Source organism: Quercus lobata, chromosome 9 (assembly GCF_001633185.2).
Source record: "Quercus lobata isolate SW786 chromosome 9, ValleyOak3.0 Primary Assembly, whole genome shotgun sequence".
Taxonomy (NCBI): domain Eukaryota; kingdom Viridiplantae; phylum Streptophyta; class Magnoliopsida; order Fagales; family Fagaceae; genus Quercus; species Quercus lobata.
Genome location: NC_044912.1, coordinates 39,322,303 through 39,341,950, shown reverse-complemented (window position 1 = coordinate 39,341,950; position 19,648 = coordinate 39,322,303). Strand labels below are relative to the sequence as shown.

General features: G+C 33.0%; 1 protein-coding gene across 1 annotated transcript; it reads right to left on the bottom strand.

The window, feature by feature from the left end:
* Positions 1-7,551: 7,551 nt before the first annotated feature.
* Positions 7,552-9,529, bottom strand: LOC115960451 (protein LIGHT-DEPENDENT SHORT HYPOCOTYLS 4-like). Its single transcript, XM_031079370.1, has 2 exons — positions 8,541-9,529; positions 7,552-8,291 (listed from the first exon to the last, which is right to left on the bottom strand). The coding sequence occupies exons 1-2, from the start codon at positions 8,798-8,800 to the stop codon at positions 7,943-7,945; spliced, it is 609 nt and encodes a 202-aa protein (XP_030935230.1). The 5' UTR covers positions 8,801-9,529; the 3' UTR covers positions 7,552-7,942.
* Between the last annotated feature and the right edge of the window lie 10,119 nt (positions 9,530-19,648).

Sequence of the window (19,648 nt, the reverse complement as noted above, 5' to 3'; positions counted from 1 at the left end):
TTGATTCGTTAAAAAAAAAAAAATTATTTGTATCATCTAGTGTATGTTTGGATAGTGCTGAAAAACATTTTTCAGCTGCATCTCATGTTTTCCAGTGGGTCCCATGCACTGTTCACAGGACCCGCAAGTACTTTTTTTCAACAAAAATATCTTCAAAACTAGGTCATACGATACTATTTACACATTTAAAAATTATGTTGTAATTATTTCTTCAAAAAAAAAAAAAAACATCACGTAAAACCCTAGAACATTCTTGGTATGGTAGAGGTAAGACCATGCCTATCATTTAATGGTTTGATTCGTTAAAAAAAAAAAATTATTTGTATCATCTAGTGTATGCTTGGATAGTGCTGAAAAACATTTTTCAGCTGCGTCTCATGTTTTCCTGTGGGTCCCATGCACTGTTCATAGGACCCGCAAGTACTTTTTTTCAACAAAAATATCTTCAAAACTGGGTCATACGATACTATTTACACATTTAAAAATTATGTTGTAATTATTTCTCCAAAAAAAAAAAAAAAATCACCTAAAACCCTAGAACATTCTTGGTATGGTAGAGGTAAGACCATGCCTATGATTTAATGGTTTGATTTGTAAAAAAAAAAAATTGTATCATCTAGTGTATGTTTGGATAGTGTTGAAAAACACTTTTTAGTTGTGTCTCATGTTTTCCAGTGGGTCCCATGCACTGTTTACAAGAGCCGCAAGTACTTTTTTTCAACAAAAATAACTTCAAAATTAGGTTCTACGATACTATTCACACATTTAAAAATTATTTTGCTACAACGTTTTTAGTTTTCAGTTTTCAGCAATAAGTGATATTCAAACACACTTCTAATATACTTTTGGAGCTTGTAGTGACTTTTTTCTTTAGCTAGGTTAATACTTATCTACTTGAGGGGATTCAAGCCCCCACCATACCCTCACCCACGTCCCATATACTTATGGGTATAGTTGAATCGTATGTGCAATTAAACTTTGATAAAAATTAAGAATATTGATTAAAAAAATTAAAAATTTATCATAGATACGTTCAATTTAAAATGTAAAAGAAAAAAAAAAAGCAAAATAGTCAATATTTAAGATAAAAGCATATTATTGTTCACAATATTAATTATTGAGCTCTCTTTGTACAAGATAAACATAAAGAGATCTCAAAATAATTTTACAAAAATGCTCAGCGATCAAATTCATAAATCATAGTATATAAATATATGATTTTAATGCTCAAACAATACATGTACAGGACAGTCAAATAATAAGATTGAGATTAACTTATTAAGTAATTAAGAATTAAGTCAAAATACATATTTTTCAATTACTTCAAAATAGTGCATACTAATTAGATTGGTTATATGATAAATTTTTTTTAATAATTAAAATATAAATAATAACTATTGGGGGTAAGTGTCATTTTTTTAGAAATAGGAGGACAGTTTTGACATTTCCTCACACTAACCTTAAAGGAAGTTGGTGTAATTTACCCAAAATATAATTATGAAAGAAATATTGGGCATATAGTAGGAAGTCCAATACAAATTGAAGTAGGAACAATTACTTTGTGGAAAAATATTATGAAAAATTTCAAAATTTTGAAATTAAAATAAGTGAAACAATTTTCAAACTTTTACAATTTTTTCAATAATAACTTCATATATATTAAGGGGTACTTTTGTGGAAAAAATTACAAATAAATCAAGGAAGATAGTGTGTCCTCAATTTCTTCCCTTAATATTAGGAATGACAACGAGTTGGGTTTGGGGTGGGTTTCTTTATCCCTGAACCCGCCCCTCAAAACCCAAACTCACCCGGTTAACTAAACGGATTTTTTTATATCCCTGCCCCGTCAAGCCCTACCCCACCATGCCAATTTAGGGCCCAATCTAAAGGCTCCTAAACCGTGGCTCAATCTAAAAATATATATATATATATATATATATATATATATATATATGTTTTCTAGAGAAGAAAGAAAAATCCGTAAATATTGAGAAAAAAGAATCACACTTTCAATATAAAGCAATTGGGTAACCCAAAAGATTGAGAAAAAAGAAAAATGATTCATTGATAAATAAATCTCCATTAGATAAGTATCTTATAGCCCAAACCATGCCTTACACACATAGCAACACAAACAACAAATCCAAGGAAATCTCAAATTAAATCCACCATACCCATTCAAATTTCTTATTCACAGAAACCAAATACATTTGAAATCAAAATCTAGACAAGCACATGCAAGGAACATCAAATCTTAACAACCAAAGCTAAATTCCCAAACCCACAGGTTAAACAAAGAGAATCTAAATCCCCAAACCCACTGATCAAATAAAGAGAAAATAGAAGAAGAACGTCAATAACCATTGCCGTAAATCACCTCGGTTGTGGTCATTGGGTTTAGCTATTACTAAACTTAGTGCAAAGCAAATAAAGGGAACAAGATTGAATGAAAGTGGGTGAGATTGGAGAGGCTTTGTAGTGAGGAATGAAGAAAACCACAGTGGAAGTGAAAGGGCATATGCCTACAGAAGAGAACCTTATTATAACACCCCCAAAAAAAAAAAAAAACAAATAGAAGAGAACCTTAGATTGTCATTTTCGTCTTCTTCAGCGGAGAGAGTGAGACTGAGAGGCTGAAAGCTTGAGAGAAGGGCAGCTGAGCTTGGGTGGCTAACAGCAAAGAGAGTGAGAGTGTGGGTGAAAGCTTGCCAATGATGAGTGAGAGTGGAAATGGGCTTGACGGCGATGTGGAGGGAGGGCTTAAGGGTGGTTGACGGTGGACTGAGATAGTGAAAGTGTGGGTGGGTTAGTGAGCATATAAGAGTAAGAGTGAGGGTTCGAGGCAGTTGAATGGCTGAGAGAAGAATTGATAGGGTTGGGATTAGAGTTTGATATAAGTGGTATATATATAGTTAGGTTTTTTTTTTTTTTTTGGTAATTTTAGTCTACCTAGGTTAGGTTCAGGGCGAGCATTACCCAACCCGATCCCACTTCAAGTTGGACAATAAAACCTAAACCTGGCCCTACCATTTCACAGGTCGAGTCGGGTACACTTGGGTTGGGGCATTTTGTCATCCCTACTTAATATAGAGAAACATTGGCAAATAGATAATTTGAAATACGTGAAAATACTTGGATGATTTTATACAGGAAAATACTATGATCACAACTTTTACTACAACTTGCTCATGTGACAAGTTGTATCTAGTGAAGTAAAAGTGATGAGTTTATATAGGTCTACGACTCTATCACTCATAACTAATCATGTTATAAGTTGGGACAAAAGTTGTGATTGTAACAAAAGTTGTGGTTCTGACATTACTTAAACGATTTAGTTAAAGATTTGGAGTGGCCTAGGCATCAATCCGACTGGCTAAATTGGTGTAAGTGTAAGAATTATACTTGTGGGATGTGGATGTGACATTTGACCACAAGGCCATTGGCTGTTAAAAAAAAAAAAAAGACTTAAAATGACCTTTAGTGCATGTCTAGCATGGCCATAAGAAGTAGAATTTGGAGTAGAGCATTTGTGATATATGGTTTTATGGTTTTAACAGATAAACTTTTCCATGTTTGAGAAATTATAATAAATAGTTCTTTAAAGTACTATATTTATAAAGGGTTTGGTTGATGTGTGCCTTAAGGGCATACATTAAACTATCCATTTTTAGAAACATTTTTTCGAGAATTGAAAAACCTGTCAATACTTTTTCAATTCTTGAGAAAATTTTTTTCAAAAATGATTTATTATTGTGTGCCCTTAGGGCACACATTAACAAAATCCATTTATAAAACATAAACAATGAATTGTAGAGCGTGTTCATGTAATTTCTTAATTTTAAGATTTAGCCTTAAAGCTGATTTCACCTTTATGGGATTCACTTTAAACACTATAGCAATAAAAGAATTATATGACTCTTTAAGAGCTATTTTAAGAATTCTAGTAGACTTACCCTTAATGTACAATGCTTCAATCAGAATTGACCATAGCTAGAATTCTCTTGTACTTTGTCGCAGCTTTCAATTTATGGAGATATAATTAGTAAACTCTGAAGTAGAACTGTGTGCTTTGGCATTTTCCTATAAGTAATATACATTGTACAAAGGAGAGAATTGGGAAGGTCAGTGCTTTAGCAGCATCTAAAAATGAGTGTTTGTCTACGTCAATCAATTTCAATAGCATCATGGATTGTGAGTTACTATTTAATCCGAATGTATCTGATTCATCAATCGCTTTTACCCTAGAAAAGAAAAAAGGTCATCCCTATCATATCCTTTTGTTCTGCTCAGATTGCTTAGAAATGCAAATACTCTTATTCTTGTTCAGTTCTCTTTGTTTCTCCACCTTTTATCCGTCATTTCAAGCACCACCACCAGCTTCTTATAAGTCACAATTCCTTATTGGTGGATATGCACTTGGCTTCAGTAAATTGGGGCAATGATTTCATTCATGAACAAGCAGCAAATTAATTTGGTCAATGACCTCGGATAATCAATCTCTAGTCATTCGAAAAGATTCTTTAGGGGATACTATCTTCACTACTGCTTGAAAAGCAAGGTCCATCTAGAAGTTGGTGGTGGTGGTGATGATGATGGTGATAGTGATGATAATGACAATGATGATAACAATAATGTGAGTAGCGCTAGACTATAGCTTCCTTCACATTTAACTTTCCACTTATATGCCTATAAAACCCAAAAAAAAAAGAAAGAAAAAAAAAACACTTCCCACTTATATGCTCCAATTTAGTGAAAATACAAGATGCTAAGCCAACTCAATATAATTTACACCAGGAAATTATAATGTATTTATGCATAAGTACCTGGAATTTAACTGTAGCGTAGAGATATGTGCTAGAAACGCATTGATGTAACTAGAAGAGGTTGACTCTTTTTGTCATTTGATCAATATATTCAAGAAGAGTTAAACTAAACGAGTCAATGCGGTCTATGAATCATGACTCACACTTGCATCTATATGTTTTTCCAGATAGCTTTTGCAACTAAAATAAGGCCTCTCTCTCTCTCTCTCTCTCCCTCTTTCTCAAGGTGCACACACAAACTTCATTTTTATGTAGAGGATCAATACAAAGATGATCCACTTGTGACATGTCTATGAAGAAAAAAAGTGAAGCTTCTATTTTGCTTCCTATATACAATACTTAAAAACATTTTCCGCATAGAATCCTCTCCCCCACTAGCATATTTTTCCTTTCAAATAATGACAATGCATATAAGCAGGCATGCAAATTACCTACATGCGCGTACAACAAACAATTGCACTAGCTAGATTACAAATGAAATTGGAAACCGCACCAAAAGGATACCTAGATTTCATCACTCTAAAAGCAGACACTGTAAAAGCAGATCGTTTATTAAGATGAGAGATAGTAAAGGATCTAACAACATACTTGGAATAAATGGAACTTTAAGTTTTACAACTAGTTTATTATGAGGTGTGAGAGATCAATAAAGTGGATAATTCCAAAAAAGAAAAATGAAGATCGATATTTAACAAAAATAAAAATAAAAAAGCATTCTCTTTGCAGCATTGATCTTAGATATTCATGCCAACTAAACGAACAGTAAAGGAAAGAAATCCAAATCCAATAGAAACACTTGATAAAGAAGACAAGTTCATGAAACAGGAATAACAATAATAAACTGCATAGAGATGACCTCTAATGCAATAAGATACATTTATATGGATTATAGATGATTTATAATTCCGCAAAACATACAATTAAACTTTCATTGTGATTGAAGCACAGTGGTCTACATCATTAAAGGCTAATTACGCCTTAAATAAAGATGAAAAAAAAAATAGAGAAAAGCAAATATTATAGTTGACAAATTAAGAACTTCAAGTTGCAAACTCAAGAAGCAAAATATTGTTCAAAGAAGAAAAAAATCAGTGCTTAATTAATTTGTGTCATGTATTAACCTTTACAGTTGGATAAACAAAAGAGGAGATAGTTGCTCAAGCAATGACTATCAAGTCACTATTAAATTCTTTAGTACATGGAATACCATCGAAAAGAAATTAAAACATATAGTTTTTGATCCTTTAAGATTGTTGGATTAGTTTATAAAAGATGAGAAAATTAAAATTTAAAATGTAAACAGGGAAAGCATTGACAAGGTTCATATAATGAAGCATAAAATCCCTCGTTGAGCTGACTCAACCACAAGCAATTCTTATAATTAGAGAATCAATCCTACTATATAATATTTACAGGCAGATTCTACAACTATATATGTTGACACCATGAAGGTAATAGATTTATCTTGTTTTACTATATTGAGGGCCCTTTCATTGAATTTTAAAGATGTTATAGCTAATCCTATGATTAACCCAAATGATTAGAAGGGCGAATAGATCCTCTATGCATCAAAGTGGTAGTTTCATACCCCACTAAAATCACTAAAAATAAAAGTTTCACTAGCATCTAGCCACTAATAGTTTTTTTTTTTTTTCCTTCTAGGTCCAAAGCCATGATGAGCAATTTCTCTTCAAGCATATAGGATTGTAGAGAATTATTCTTTTGAGCCAAGACTAAGAATATCATAGAGGGATGACCCAACATTATCCAATCACAGATGGGTTGTCGGCCAGATTGATTAAGAAAATTTTCCAGAAATCTCCATTAGTTGATTTTTTATTCTCCCTGGCGCAGTTTCTATTTTCTTATTCATTAGTGCATATATTTTCCCAATTAGGATCATTAATTAATGGATTTAAACTTGTTTTTTGTTTTTCTCCTATATATATATATATATATATATATATATATGTATATCTCTAAAGTATAGTTCCCATGATTGGAAGTCTTAACTAGATTTCCACCATTTCAACGTTCATGTGGGTGTAATTTCACTCACTGCTTTCACCTCTTTGTCTCTCTCCCTTTTTTTGGGTGCAATATATCTAGCTATTGTTTTACATATTCGGAAAATGACTGATGAAACTTTACAAGTAGATAGGTTAAAGTTTATTAACGCATGAGGTCAAACTAATAGTAACATTAAAACTGTTAAACTAGCTTATGACGAAGTTAACACTTGTCTGCCATTAATTTTTTTTTATTACTTCCTCCCTAGCTAGCAGGCAAATGAAATGACAGCACCAACAGAATAAATTGATATTAATTGAACAAAAGTCATAAGCACTCACAAGATTTCATTTACAAAAGCCCAAAATAATTAGCCTAAAAGAAACTTGTTATGATTGATCTTTAAAGGTTTATATTTCTTCCTTTACACTATATCTTCGTTCTCAGACAGTAAACTTATAAATGTGGCAACATAGAAGGGGGGAGAAAAGGAGTCAGAAATAAAGACTCTTACCACAAAAATGAATGAATGACCGCTGACGACTGACATGAAACACAGGTATAACACAAAGTATATGTATAGTGGTCGACATGTCTGACATATATAAGATCCTTATGTAGAGTAGTCATTTCAAGCCTTAGAAAACAATGTAACTGAATTTTCTGCAACACCCATTAAAGAAGGGGAGAAGAGAAACCAGCCTTCAGAAATGAGAGATGAAAGACATGAAATAATATGCAAATTTCTGGCTTGCCATACATGAATATATATATGCTCAGCTCAACATCAGAACATAATCACCATTCACTCTCCCCTACTGATCACTTTTTCCAGTGCCACTACTACTAGTCTACTATAAGTAATACTAACAGTACTGTTTGCATCAAAAGCAGAATAATAATATCTCAGATCCATGCCACTGCTTCGATAAAAGCAAACTGAATAAACAGACAGAGTTCAGTCTAGAATAGCTAGCAACTTTAGAAAATTAACTAACCCTAATGAAAATACACTAAAAACCTTAAAGCAAACAAGCAATATTAATAAGAGGAGGGACTGGTATTTGGAGAGTAGTTTTTTTTGATAGATAGATAGAGAATGGATTGGCTTATTGATGATGAGTTGCATGACCTGGTGGTGGTAGCAGCGGCGGTACCGATGGTGTCAACTGTTGCGGTGGGCGCTTCCGCTTCTTTTTCTCATAACTGATCCCTCTTGCTTTTGACTGTAAATCACGAACCTCACGGAGATACAGCCTAACAGCTCGAGCCCCAAATGGGTTTGCTTCTGGCTTCCCTCCGTTCTCTTCGAAGGCGGCTCGAAGGCGTCCGATGAGTGCGTCGAGGCTTCCCCACGCCTGTCGCAGTGGGCACGGGCAAGGCGCCGGAGGGTTAGGGTGCCCAAAGAAAGGGCAGATTGGAGTGTGCACCTTGGTCTTCCCAAATTGGTCAAGGTACCTGCAGTATATATAGTTCAAATGAGCCTAAGCTTTAAGCTTTCTTCACTGACAACAAGTCTAATATTTTAACTGATTTTGGGTTCAACACTATCTTATAAGACGCGCATGTGTGAGACGGAAACTCCACACGCGTATGAGGGAATAGTCAGGTTTTCGAAGAGTTTTGAAAAATTATGTTAACAAAAAGGGGAAAAGAAAAGTAGTCTAATAGTTTAAGCTTTAAGCTTCTAGTTAAATCTGATTATACCGGAGGAATTCAAGGACATGAGCACCGCTGCATCTTGAGAGTGAAAGAGGAGGGCGGTGGTTCTTGAGGTATTGGCCAAAGGTGTTCCAGTCACGGCGCTTCTGGTTTTCATAGCGGCTGCTGCTAGGAGCAGAAACTGGGGAAGAAGAGCTTGAGCCAACTAATACTGCGCTGTTATTGTTGTTGTTGGTGTTGGTATCAGTACTCATGCTTGTGTGCTCTGAGTTGGAACTCTCCATTAATTCCGGAATTGAATCCATGGATGGATCTCCTTTTTGGGTGTTTGTGTTTTCGATTGGTTAAAATGCCTTGGATCTCGAGAGCAACAATTAATGAGCCCTTGGTTCTTGGATATGGTGGGTGATCGATGTTGTATCTCTATCCAAGCTTTCTTCTTTTAGGGTTTTGCTTCTTAGAGCTATAGGATGATCTTAGGACAGTGAACTGAGAGAGAAAGAGAGAAAGAAGGGTTTAGTTGAAGAAAGGATGCTTAGCTCTCTATAGAGAGAGAGCTATAGGATGATTCTATTTTATTCCGTTCAGGTGTTACTGTTAATGAAAACAACAATACTGAAGGGAAAAAAGTAGAGAAAAAAATTAATAAAAAAATAGAAAGCAAGAATGACACAAGCTTTGATTACTGATTGATATTTACATAATTTCCATTTTTGAAGAAAGAGAGGAAGGGACTAAAACTGCAGACGGTGAAGCAAAAGAAGATTTTGATATTCCAACAAGTGAATATGTGATGAGATTGATTGGAGAGACTGAGAATACTGTTCCTCTTTCCTCTCCCTCTCTCTCTCTCTCTCCTCTTTTTTTCTATTTTGGAGTTTCTTTTTTTGAGCAATTAATACTAGAAAACGTGGAAGGATATTTCACATTTTCACTGAAGGAATTTTTCGGAAGCTTTGGTTTCTGAAAATGTTTTAAGGGATTGTGTCTTTTTTCTAAAAAAAGGTGAAGCGACTTATCTCTTGCTTGTTTTAATGGATTATTAAAACTATTCCTCTTCTTTGGGAGTGTGAGAGAGAGAAAGGAATTGTGTTAGGGCTTTTGTGGAAATGGCAAAGGAATTGGACGGTACAGTAGGTTGGGACTGTGACAGGAAAAAGTTTGAAGGGTAAAAATTAAGGGAATATGTGAAATAGGGGACATGATTTTTGTATCTTTGCGCTGTTCATTGAATGACAGTTCCATATGCAGTGACCAGAGTACCCTTTTGAAATTTCATTTTTCAATTTTCTTCCCCTAAAATTGAACTTTAATAAATTTCTGACACAAGACTTTGGCTTCATCTCACTTCTATAATACTTGATATGAATGTACCGGCACCGCCCATAGATTTCATGGGTTTTTTAGTTTTATTGCTTTTGAATTTCTTTTTTCTCTTTTGGCGCCAGACAACTGCAAATTTTATGCAAAAGAACTTTTTCAAAGCCCAATTTTATGTACAACTTATTTAATTAACAAATAGGGTCATAAAAATGAGGAAAAAAAAATTATGTTTATTTCCATGGATTTGGGAGATGTATAAGTCTTCGTTTGGATAGAGATGAAAAATTAAAATTATTTTATTATTTAGATTATTTTTGCTACTATTTATGAGGCCCATTACATTTTTTGGTACTATTCATAAGTTTCATTGTACTATTTCAACTAACTTTTATTTTTATCTACAGTATTTTTAATAATAAGTTTTCAGTTTCAGCAAAATAAGAAGTATTCAAATAGACCCTAAATGATGGATCCAAATCTACATGGGTTAGAAAGTAGAATCACCTTAAAGGAAGTGGCATCACCTTAAATAGACTAAATGAAAATTAAGATTGATGGTAGGTATTGTAACACTCAAGTGAAATACACATTGTCATGCTTCAAGCTACTCCAAACATACCCCCTCTAAAAAATGAAAAAAAAAAAAGTAGTGGCCCATTTGTTAGGGGGGGGGGGGGACATCCATTAGTTGACCCAAAAAAGTGTTTTACATTTCAACTAGGAAGATCGATCTAGTTAATGGAAAGATGCATTCTGATATCATGGCTAATTGATCAACTCTTCCCAATTCCCATTATAGGTTTCATTCTAGGTCACATGTTGGCGGCAGCTAGGGTTGTGCAGTGAACCCGCCAAAACCAACCCAATTCAACCTAACTTATAGTGTGGAGTTGATTTTCAAGGGTTGGTGGGTTAGGTTAAGTTATGAAATTTTTTTTACAGTGGGTCGGGTTGGGTTCAGGTCATGAGATTTACAAATCCACCTAACCCAACCCACCTATATTTAATATATTTTTTAAAATTTTAAAAATATGTATTATATAATTTTGTTATTTACTTTTTTGCCCCTCTTCCTAAATAAATCCCAAACCCTTAATTAATTTTTTTTTTTTTTCATATAGTTTGTGTTTTTATGGTGCTATGCTCATGATTATTTGGTCATAAATTTGCTATTATTTGTGGTAGTGATGTTCTTATGCTCAATTTAATAATAATAATAATAATAGTAATTAAAAAAAAAATGTCCAACTCATAGGTCTAACCCAATCCACGTGAGTTGGGTTGAGTTGGACCCCTGTGATCTGTTGGGTTTGGTTGAATTTTTTTAACCCACTATGGTGGGTTGGATTGAAAAAACTCCTCAACCCGACCCATGTACACCTCTAGCGGCTGCCATAGTTAGTGTTGCTATTGTCCTTTATATTGAAATAGGAAAAAGAAAATAATGTAGAAAAGAAAGCAAAAACAAGAAAATTAATGTGATTCGATTTGATGGATTATGTCTGCAATAAAAAAAAACCTTTAGCAATTACATATGCATGATGTTGAACTATGTTAAATGGTGTATTACAATGAATTCAATGTATATGTTAATAGAAATACATTACGATTATAGTATAGAAGATATACATTGTATCCATCGGTATTATAGAAAATATTAGCTTATGTTATTTATGGTAATATCTTGATATATAATATCCTAATATATTCTAACACCCATCAAACACTAGGAGGAGGCATAATGAAAATTTGAGTGCAATGAAGATTTTCAAATGAATTAGGAGCCACCAAGAAATGTTATAAAAAAAGATTTTAAAAATAGTACCACTATCAAAGAGGAAGAAACCCATGAAGTTTGTAATTCATATGGAACATATCAAAGGAGCTTTAGCACGAGAGCGTAAGAAGGCACGTCTCCTATACATGTAAGAGATCATTTAATATTTTGATAATAGAATTTCATTTATAGTAAACTATCTTAATAATTGAATATGTTAGGTTCTATAAGTTTAGAATAATTGGCAAATTGTGAGCGCAAACTTGTCTAGATATAGATCTTAGAGTCTATAGGATTTATTAGACAATACTCAAGGTGTTGCAAGTCAGAATACAAGAAAAAGGAAGCTGCAAGTTCAGGAATTCGAAACATGCTAGGTTCCACCGATTGAGAGAACAGGTTCGACCAATTGAAAGACGTATTCTACAAAATTTAATTAAAGCTCAACAGCCCGTTAAGCCCATTAAGTGATTAGGATTTCAGATCTAATTCTCCTAGTACTTAAAGGAAACCCTAAGACACATTTTGATATGACTTTGGAGGTGCTCTTTTGAGATCTAAAAGGCATTGTGCTTTCTCCTTTCAAAGTCACTACTAGAAAACATTCTCATACTATTAGAATCGGTAGATTTAAAGTTGCTGCTATAAGATCAACAATTGCAGATGATTTAAATCTTTGAGTGAGATCTCAAAGTCATAAAAGTGGCTGTTTGTGCACAGCAAATTTAGATTGAGTCCATGGAGTCAGAGCTGCACATGGTCGTGTGAATAAGTTCTACATGAGGTAACTTTATATTTTAGGAAGAAAATCTATTATTAACTTTCATTCTATCATAGTGAATTTGTTTATCTTGGGGATAGCTAGGTTAAATCCTTATCAGGTTTTTTACCTTAAAACGATTGGTTTCATTGGTTTTCCTAGGTCATCATATTGCTGTCTTATTTGTTTTTCCGCACCAAGTAATATGATTGCATGAGTTTAACCTAGATGTGAACAATTAATCTGAGTAACTACTTGCTAATTAATTAGGTTAAACAAATCTGGTTTGTAGGGGTCTAAACAGAAAAAACAAATGATATCAAAGCGGGTTCACTCTAATTAGATTAACGTCCTGAGTGAGATCCTTGATCCCTATTATCATAGATAATTTTAAGTGCCTTATTGCTTTTAGCTGTGATGGTTTGAATAAAAAGGAAACTGATGTTTCTATTGATTTTATTGATGTCTATGAAACTCTCCGTAAGGAATTATTTAAATCTACGAAAATTGCTAAGAAATTCAAGGAAGAGTTAAAATTGGCTAATCTTGAAAAAGAGGAATTGATTGTGAGATTAGATGAATCTAATAAAAAGAATGAATTTTTGAGAAATCAATTTTCCTCTCAAGATGAAATGATGAAAAGTTTGAAACAAAAGTTAGCTGAGTCTAAAGCTAAACTTGAAAATTTATCTAATACCAAACTTGCTATTAATAACAGATCTGTTTCTGTTTTTGTTCCTCTTAAGCCTAAATATGACAAAGTTTATGTTCCTCTTTTCAAGAGGAATCATAAAGATAAGGCTTATTTTGTTAGGTTAGACAAAAGTAAAAGTTCTTATATAGACTCTAAAGTTTCTAAACCTCTGTCTAAACCTACTGTTAGATTGCAGGAGAAATATATTTTTGTGCCTACCTATCACCTTTGTGGTGTTGCTGGTCATATTAAACCAAATTGTTCTTTGTTGAGGCAAAAACCAAAACTTGAGACTAGATTTGCTGTTAGGAATACAGATGTTCCTAAATTTTTTCATGTTTGTCACTTTTGTGGTGTCCGTGGTTACATTCGTCCTAACTATCATAAATTGAAATTTAAGCATTTTGTGTTTTAGTATAGGATATGTGATGATATTACTCCTGTTACAAGTCCTCATAAATTGTTTTATATGCTTTTGAAAAATTTAAGTTTGTTGGGTTGTGAAAGTAGATTGCAAGATTTTAGTCTTTCTCATAAAAATTGTGTAATCCTTCAAATACACTCTATTTCTCATGGTTTTTCACCTACAAAGCCAAAGATGCGTGTTGTATGGGTGAGAAAAGATTTGCTAAGGTGAGTGTTGTTTACTTGTCTTTGATTAATTCTTTTTCTTATTTGTGGACATGTTTTCTTTCAGTTTTTTGTTGTTTTGTTTTCAGTTTGTTTTAATTATTAAAAAAAATCCAAAAACATTGAAAATTTTCAAAAAGACAAAAATATTTTATTTTGTATCTAGTTTTATTTTTATTGAAGATTACATGAATTATGATATCTCTTTCTTGACTTAGAACATGCTTGATATTGTGAAGAAATATAGAAAGTATGTGTTGCATAATTGAGTGCATAAACTATTTTTGATTTTGTATGAGTATGTACTAGATGGTATATGTACTCATGGGTTAATTAAGAAATTGAATTTTCTTGTTTATGCGCTCTCTATAGCTTAGTTGAGCTTTGTTAATGCATTATGTGTTGTCATGCATTGCTTTTGCATTTTATTCTTTTAGCATAATGTGTGCTTTTTTATTTTTGGGAAAAACATAAACAGTTTTTTTTTTTTTTTTTTTTTTGGGGGGGGGGGGGGTATTGCACACCACTAAGTGTGTAATTAAGGTTGGCCAATGAAATTTGCATTTCATGACTACGTACCTTATTTAGCTTTGATCAGCTATTTTTTACATTTTGCTAGTTTGTGCTATGTAGTGCTTAATTGTATGAGTTGTTTATAGTCTTTAAACAAACGATCTTGATTTTGATGTCACATTATTTTGATCGTAAGGATTAGAAAATCCTAGGAGAAATGCATAAATAACCATCTCACCACTATTACTCGATCGCCAATCATGAACACATGTGTAAATCATAAAAGTCATGCTCGATAAGGTGTAGCACTTGCATAGCAAGATAAAATAAGGTGTTATCTTTAAAAAAAAAAAGTTTGTGATAAGGGTATTTCTTTTATATCTCCTATATGCCCATGCATGATATCTTTGATTGTGATCAATAGAAAAATTTTAAAAAAAAATCAAAAGAAAAAGAAAAAGCAAAAGGAATCAAAATACTTTTACATGATTTCAAGTGTGTTTTCTAGGAGATGTGAGAGTTAAATGATGTAACTTTTTAAGTGATAGTCATTTTAAAACCAATGAGATTGATGACGTAGAAAATTTGTTTGATTACTATTTACATATAACTTTTTCTATACTTTGTACACTTACTAGTTGCACACACTACATGCAAATCTTTGCTAAATCAAGTGCATGAGATTGTGTGTTGTCTAATTCGACCATCTTTAATTGCATATGAACAAATGTGTAAATGCAATTTTTGTTTTGGGTGAAAATTTGAAGAAAAATAAGATTTTCAGGTTTTAGAAGTTTAAATTTTGTGATTTTAACTTCTTGATTGGTTTTGATATTTGCATTTAAGAGGCATCATGTTTTTAAAACTTTTCTAGACCATGTTCATCTGCATTGAGTCATAAAAACTGCTTTCAAGTTGTTTTTCTGCATAAAATTTCTAGATTTTTAAGTTATAAAAATTTTCACTGTTTCGACAGATCAAAAATGTTCAAGTTTTAAAGCAAAAACTCTCTTCCTGATTCGATTAATGCTCAATTCCTTTAGACCGATCGAACTTTAAAAAATTTCGATTTTTTTTTAAGGTCCTTAACCGATTAGTCTTCATGCATCATTTGTGATATATATGATTCACATGCATTGCACATATAGATTAGGACATGCATTACATTGTTTTATTCACACCCATCTTGCATTTTTGCAGTCATATCTCTCATTGTTTACACACAACACGCATACACTTTGCTAAATTGGGTACTCAACTTGATTTAAAAATTAATTGATTAATTTTTGAGTTCTGTATATTTTAGTTTATGCTATTTTTTCTAAATGTGTGAACTACTAAAAATTGGGAATTTTTTAAAGAGATATGGTGGATAATAAATGTGCAAATATTTTCTCTATTCTTGAGGTTGATTTGAATTCAAAATACCTTGACACATGAAAACACATTGCATGCTAAATTTTTATTTCATTGAGATCTATATTGTATAGTCTTAACCGATTGTGCCTAAAATGTTTGGATGCATTTGTTTATGGGTCACATAGTGTCAAGTTTGCATTTTGAAAGAGAGAATATTTGTATTCAAGTGAATCCTCAACTTATTATTTTTTTTAAAGTTAGGTTTGTGTTTCTTTAGTTTTCCCCACCTTCTAAATTTTTTCCAAAATTATTTTTCCCAAAACTTGTTTTGTTTTTCCTATATTTTTATATGGGGAGAATGCTGTTTTTAAAACCTATGTTATTCATAGGGGGTGTTGTTGCACTTCATAGGGGGAGTTGCCTCTATTTTTTATAGAGTGTAACTCCATTTTCTATAGAGCGTATTTCTTTTGTATTCCTTTGATACTCTATTTTCTCTTACCCTTAGTTGTGTATGTTTACTGTCTACCTTTTGATTGGGTTGTCTTTGTCAATACGTGACAAAAAGGGGGGAGAAATAGATAAAATTTGGGAAATCATGTTTAAAAGGTTTTTAACTATTTTTATTTAGGGGGAGATGAAATTGTTTTTGAAAGGGGGAGAAAATAAATTTTTTTGATGTATCTAACTTAGGGGGAGAGTTAGTTTGAATCTTTACCGCATACTTGATTTATGCTTACATCGTTATTCATTTATCTGTCTTTATTTCCACTCATGCGTTAATGTGCTCTTTTGAGTGTTTCAGGAAAGACAGATACATTTCGATCAAGTCCTTCTACTTCTTCTTGCAACTTTTGGGTTAGAAGTATTAGATTGGAATTTGTGATGTGTTTGGGCATTTTATTGTAATATGGCTGTTATTGTATCTGAGCATTTCATTGTGTATGTAAGTTTTGTCACGGATTGCCAAAGGGGGAGATTTTAAGATTCTAAAAGTTTAAAACAATTGGGTTAGAAGTATTAGATTGGAATTTGTGATGTGTTTGGGCATTTTATTGTAATATGGCTGTTCTTGTATTTGAGCATTTCATTATGTATGTAAGTTTTGTCACGAATTGCCAAATGGGGAGATTGTTAGATTTTAAAAGTTTAAAACAATTGGCAAATCGTGAGCACAACCTTGTCTAGATATAGATCTTAGAGTGTATATGATTTATTAAACAATGTTCAAGGTGTTACAAGTCAAAATACAAGAAAAAGGAAGTTGTAGGTTCAATATTTCAAAACATGCCAGGTTCGACTGATCTAGAGAACAAGTTCGACTAATTGAAAGACAGATTTTACAAAATTTAATTAAAGCCCAACAGCCAATTAAGTGATTAGGGTTTCAGATCTAATTCTCCTAGTATTTAAACAAAACCCTAAGGCACGTTTTGATATGACTTTGGAGATGCTCTTTTGAGATTTAAAAAGTACTGTGCCTTCTCCTTTCAAATTCACTATCGGAAATCATTCTCATACTATTAAACTCGGTAGATCCAAAGTTACTGCTACAAGATCAAAAACTACTGATGATCTAAACTTTTAACTAGGATCTCAAAGTCACAAACATGGGTGTTTATGTACAGCAAATTCAAATAGAAGAGTCTGTGGAGTTGGAGTTGCATGTGATCATGTGAGTAAGTTCTACATGAGATAGCTTTAGATTTTAGGGAGAAAATCTATTGTAAACTTCCATTCTATCATAGTGAATTTGTTTACGTTGAGGATAGGTAAGTTAAATCCTTCATAGGTTTTTTACCTTAAAACGATTGGTTTCATTAGTATTCTTGAGTCATCATATTGCTGTCTTATTTATTTTTTCGCACTAAGTAATATGATTGCATGAGTTTAATCTAGTTTTGAATAATTAATCTAAGTAACTACTTGACTAATTAATTAGGTTAAACAAATCCAGTTTGTAGGGGTCTAAACAAAACAAATAGAATAGCAATATGGTAAAAGTCTATTATAAAACATGTAACACATACGTTGATATAACCTAATTTGTACAACCCAATATTTTAAGACCCTAGTTTTATTAGACAGAATATGATATATACATTATGCACAACTACTTCCAAATATGATGAAATTCGAATCCAAGTTCTCTTTATAAAAAAAATTGGACAATATACCAAAGCACTTTTGGCAACATGATGAGCGCCCCCCCCCCCCCCCCCTCAACAGGCTTACAGAAAATATATATTAGTTTGGCTTATAAGGTGGAGCGTTGTAGTTTATTTATCTAAGAGCACTAAAAAGTGCTCAAAGCAGAGAATATAAACTTATAGGCAAATCCAAGCACTACAAAAAAATCGTCCTGTCCCAGCGTTTTTTTCCCGGCGTTTTTACAAACCGCCGTAATAGATAAGCCTATACCAGCACTTTTTGTCGGCGCTTTACAAAGCGTTGCCATAGGAGGCCTATAGCGGCGTTTTTCAAAAACGCTGGTATAGGAAGCTCAAAAGCGCTGGGATAGGGTTACTGATTTCCATTATGGAGAATGAGAAAGGCCTGTCCCAGCGCTTTTAAAAGCGCTGGAACAGCTCATTCTCCATACGGAAATGGAGAGACCTGTCCCAGCGCTTTTAAAAGCGCTGGGATAGGTCTTTCTCATTCCCTTATGAGAACGACCTATCCCAGCACTTTTAAAAGCGCTGGGACAGGTCTTTCTCATATCCTTATAAGAATGACCTGTCCTAGCGCTTTTAAAAGCGCTGGGACAGGTCTCTCCATTTCCGTATGGAGAATGAGCTATCCCAGTGCTTTTAAAAGCGCTGGGACAGGTCTTTCTCATTCCCTTATAAGAATGACCTGTCCCAGCGCTTTTAAAAGCGCTGGAATAGGGTCCACCTATTCCAGCGCTTCTAAAAGCGCTGGGACAAGCCTCTCCAAAACGCTGGGATAAGTCCCTCATACCACTTAAAAATTTTCAGACTTCCCACTTATTTTTTTCACCTTCCCACAACTTTGGCCTCTCGTTTTTGGTCTCCCTCTTCTTTGCTTCAGATATTTTCCTCTCACCCACATTTTCTCTCCCTCTCCCTCTCCCTCTCTCTCTTCCTTAACCCATTTCCCCTCCTCCTCTCTTCTTCTTTACTCAAAACCCACCATTTTTTTTCCAAAATTTCAAACACAAAAATATTACCCAAAACCACAAACCCTACCCAAAGCAAGGTAAGTCTCTCTAGCTCTCATTTCTATTTTGTAGCAATATTTGTATATATATTTTTTTGTTAAATTTTTGGTTTTTTATTTTTGATTTTGGTTGAAGTTTGGTTTGGGTTATGTGTATATTTTTGTGTAACTGTTGGTTGATTGTATGGGTTTTAATTTTGGTTTTGGTTAAAGTTTAGTTCATTTTGTGGCTTTTCATTTTTGATTTTGGTTAAAGTTTGCTTTATTTTGGAGGAAATGTAGGTGGCAGTAGTGCTAACAAAAATTTTCTCTAAGGTTTACATCAAAAATCGTTAATATGCCTCTGTACAAAGCAAGGTAAGTCTCTCTTGCTCTCATTTCTATTTTGTAGCAATATTTGTATATATATTTGTTGTTAAATTTCTGGTTTTTTATTTTTGATTTTGGTTGAAGTTTGGTTTGGGTTATGTGTATATTTTTGTGTAACTGTTGGTTGATTGTATGGGTTTTAATTTTGGTTTTGGTTAAAGTTTAGTTCATTTTGTGGCTTTTTATTTTTGATTTTGGTTAAAGTTTGCTTTATTTTGGAGGAACTGTAGGTGGCAGTAGTGCTAACAAAATTTTTCTCTAAGGTTTACATTAGAAATCGTTAATCTGCCTCTGTACAAAGCAAGGTAAGTCTCTCTAGCTCTCATTTCTATTTTGTAGCAATATTTGTATATATATTTGTTGTTAAATTTCTGGTTTTTTATTTTTGATTTTGGTTGAAGTTTGGTTTGGATTATGTGTATATTTTTGTGTAACTATTGGTTGATTGTGTGGGTTTTAGTTTTGGTTTTGGTTAAAGTTTAGTTCATTTTGTGGCTTTTTATTTTTTATTTTGGTTAAAGTTTGCTCTATTTTGGAGGAACTGTAGG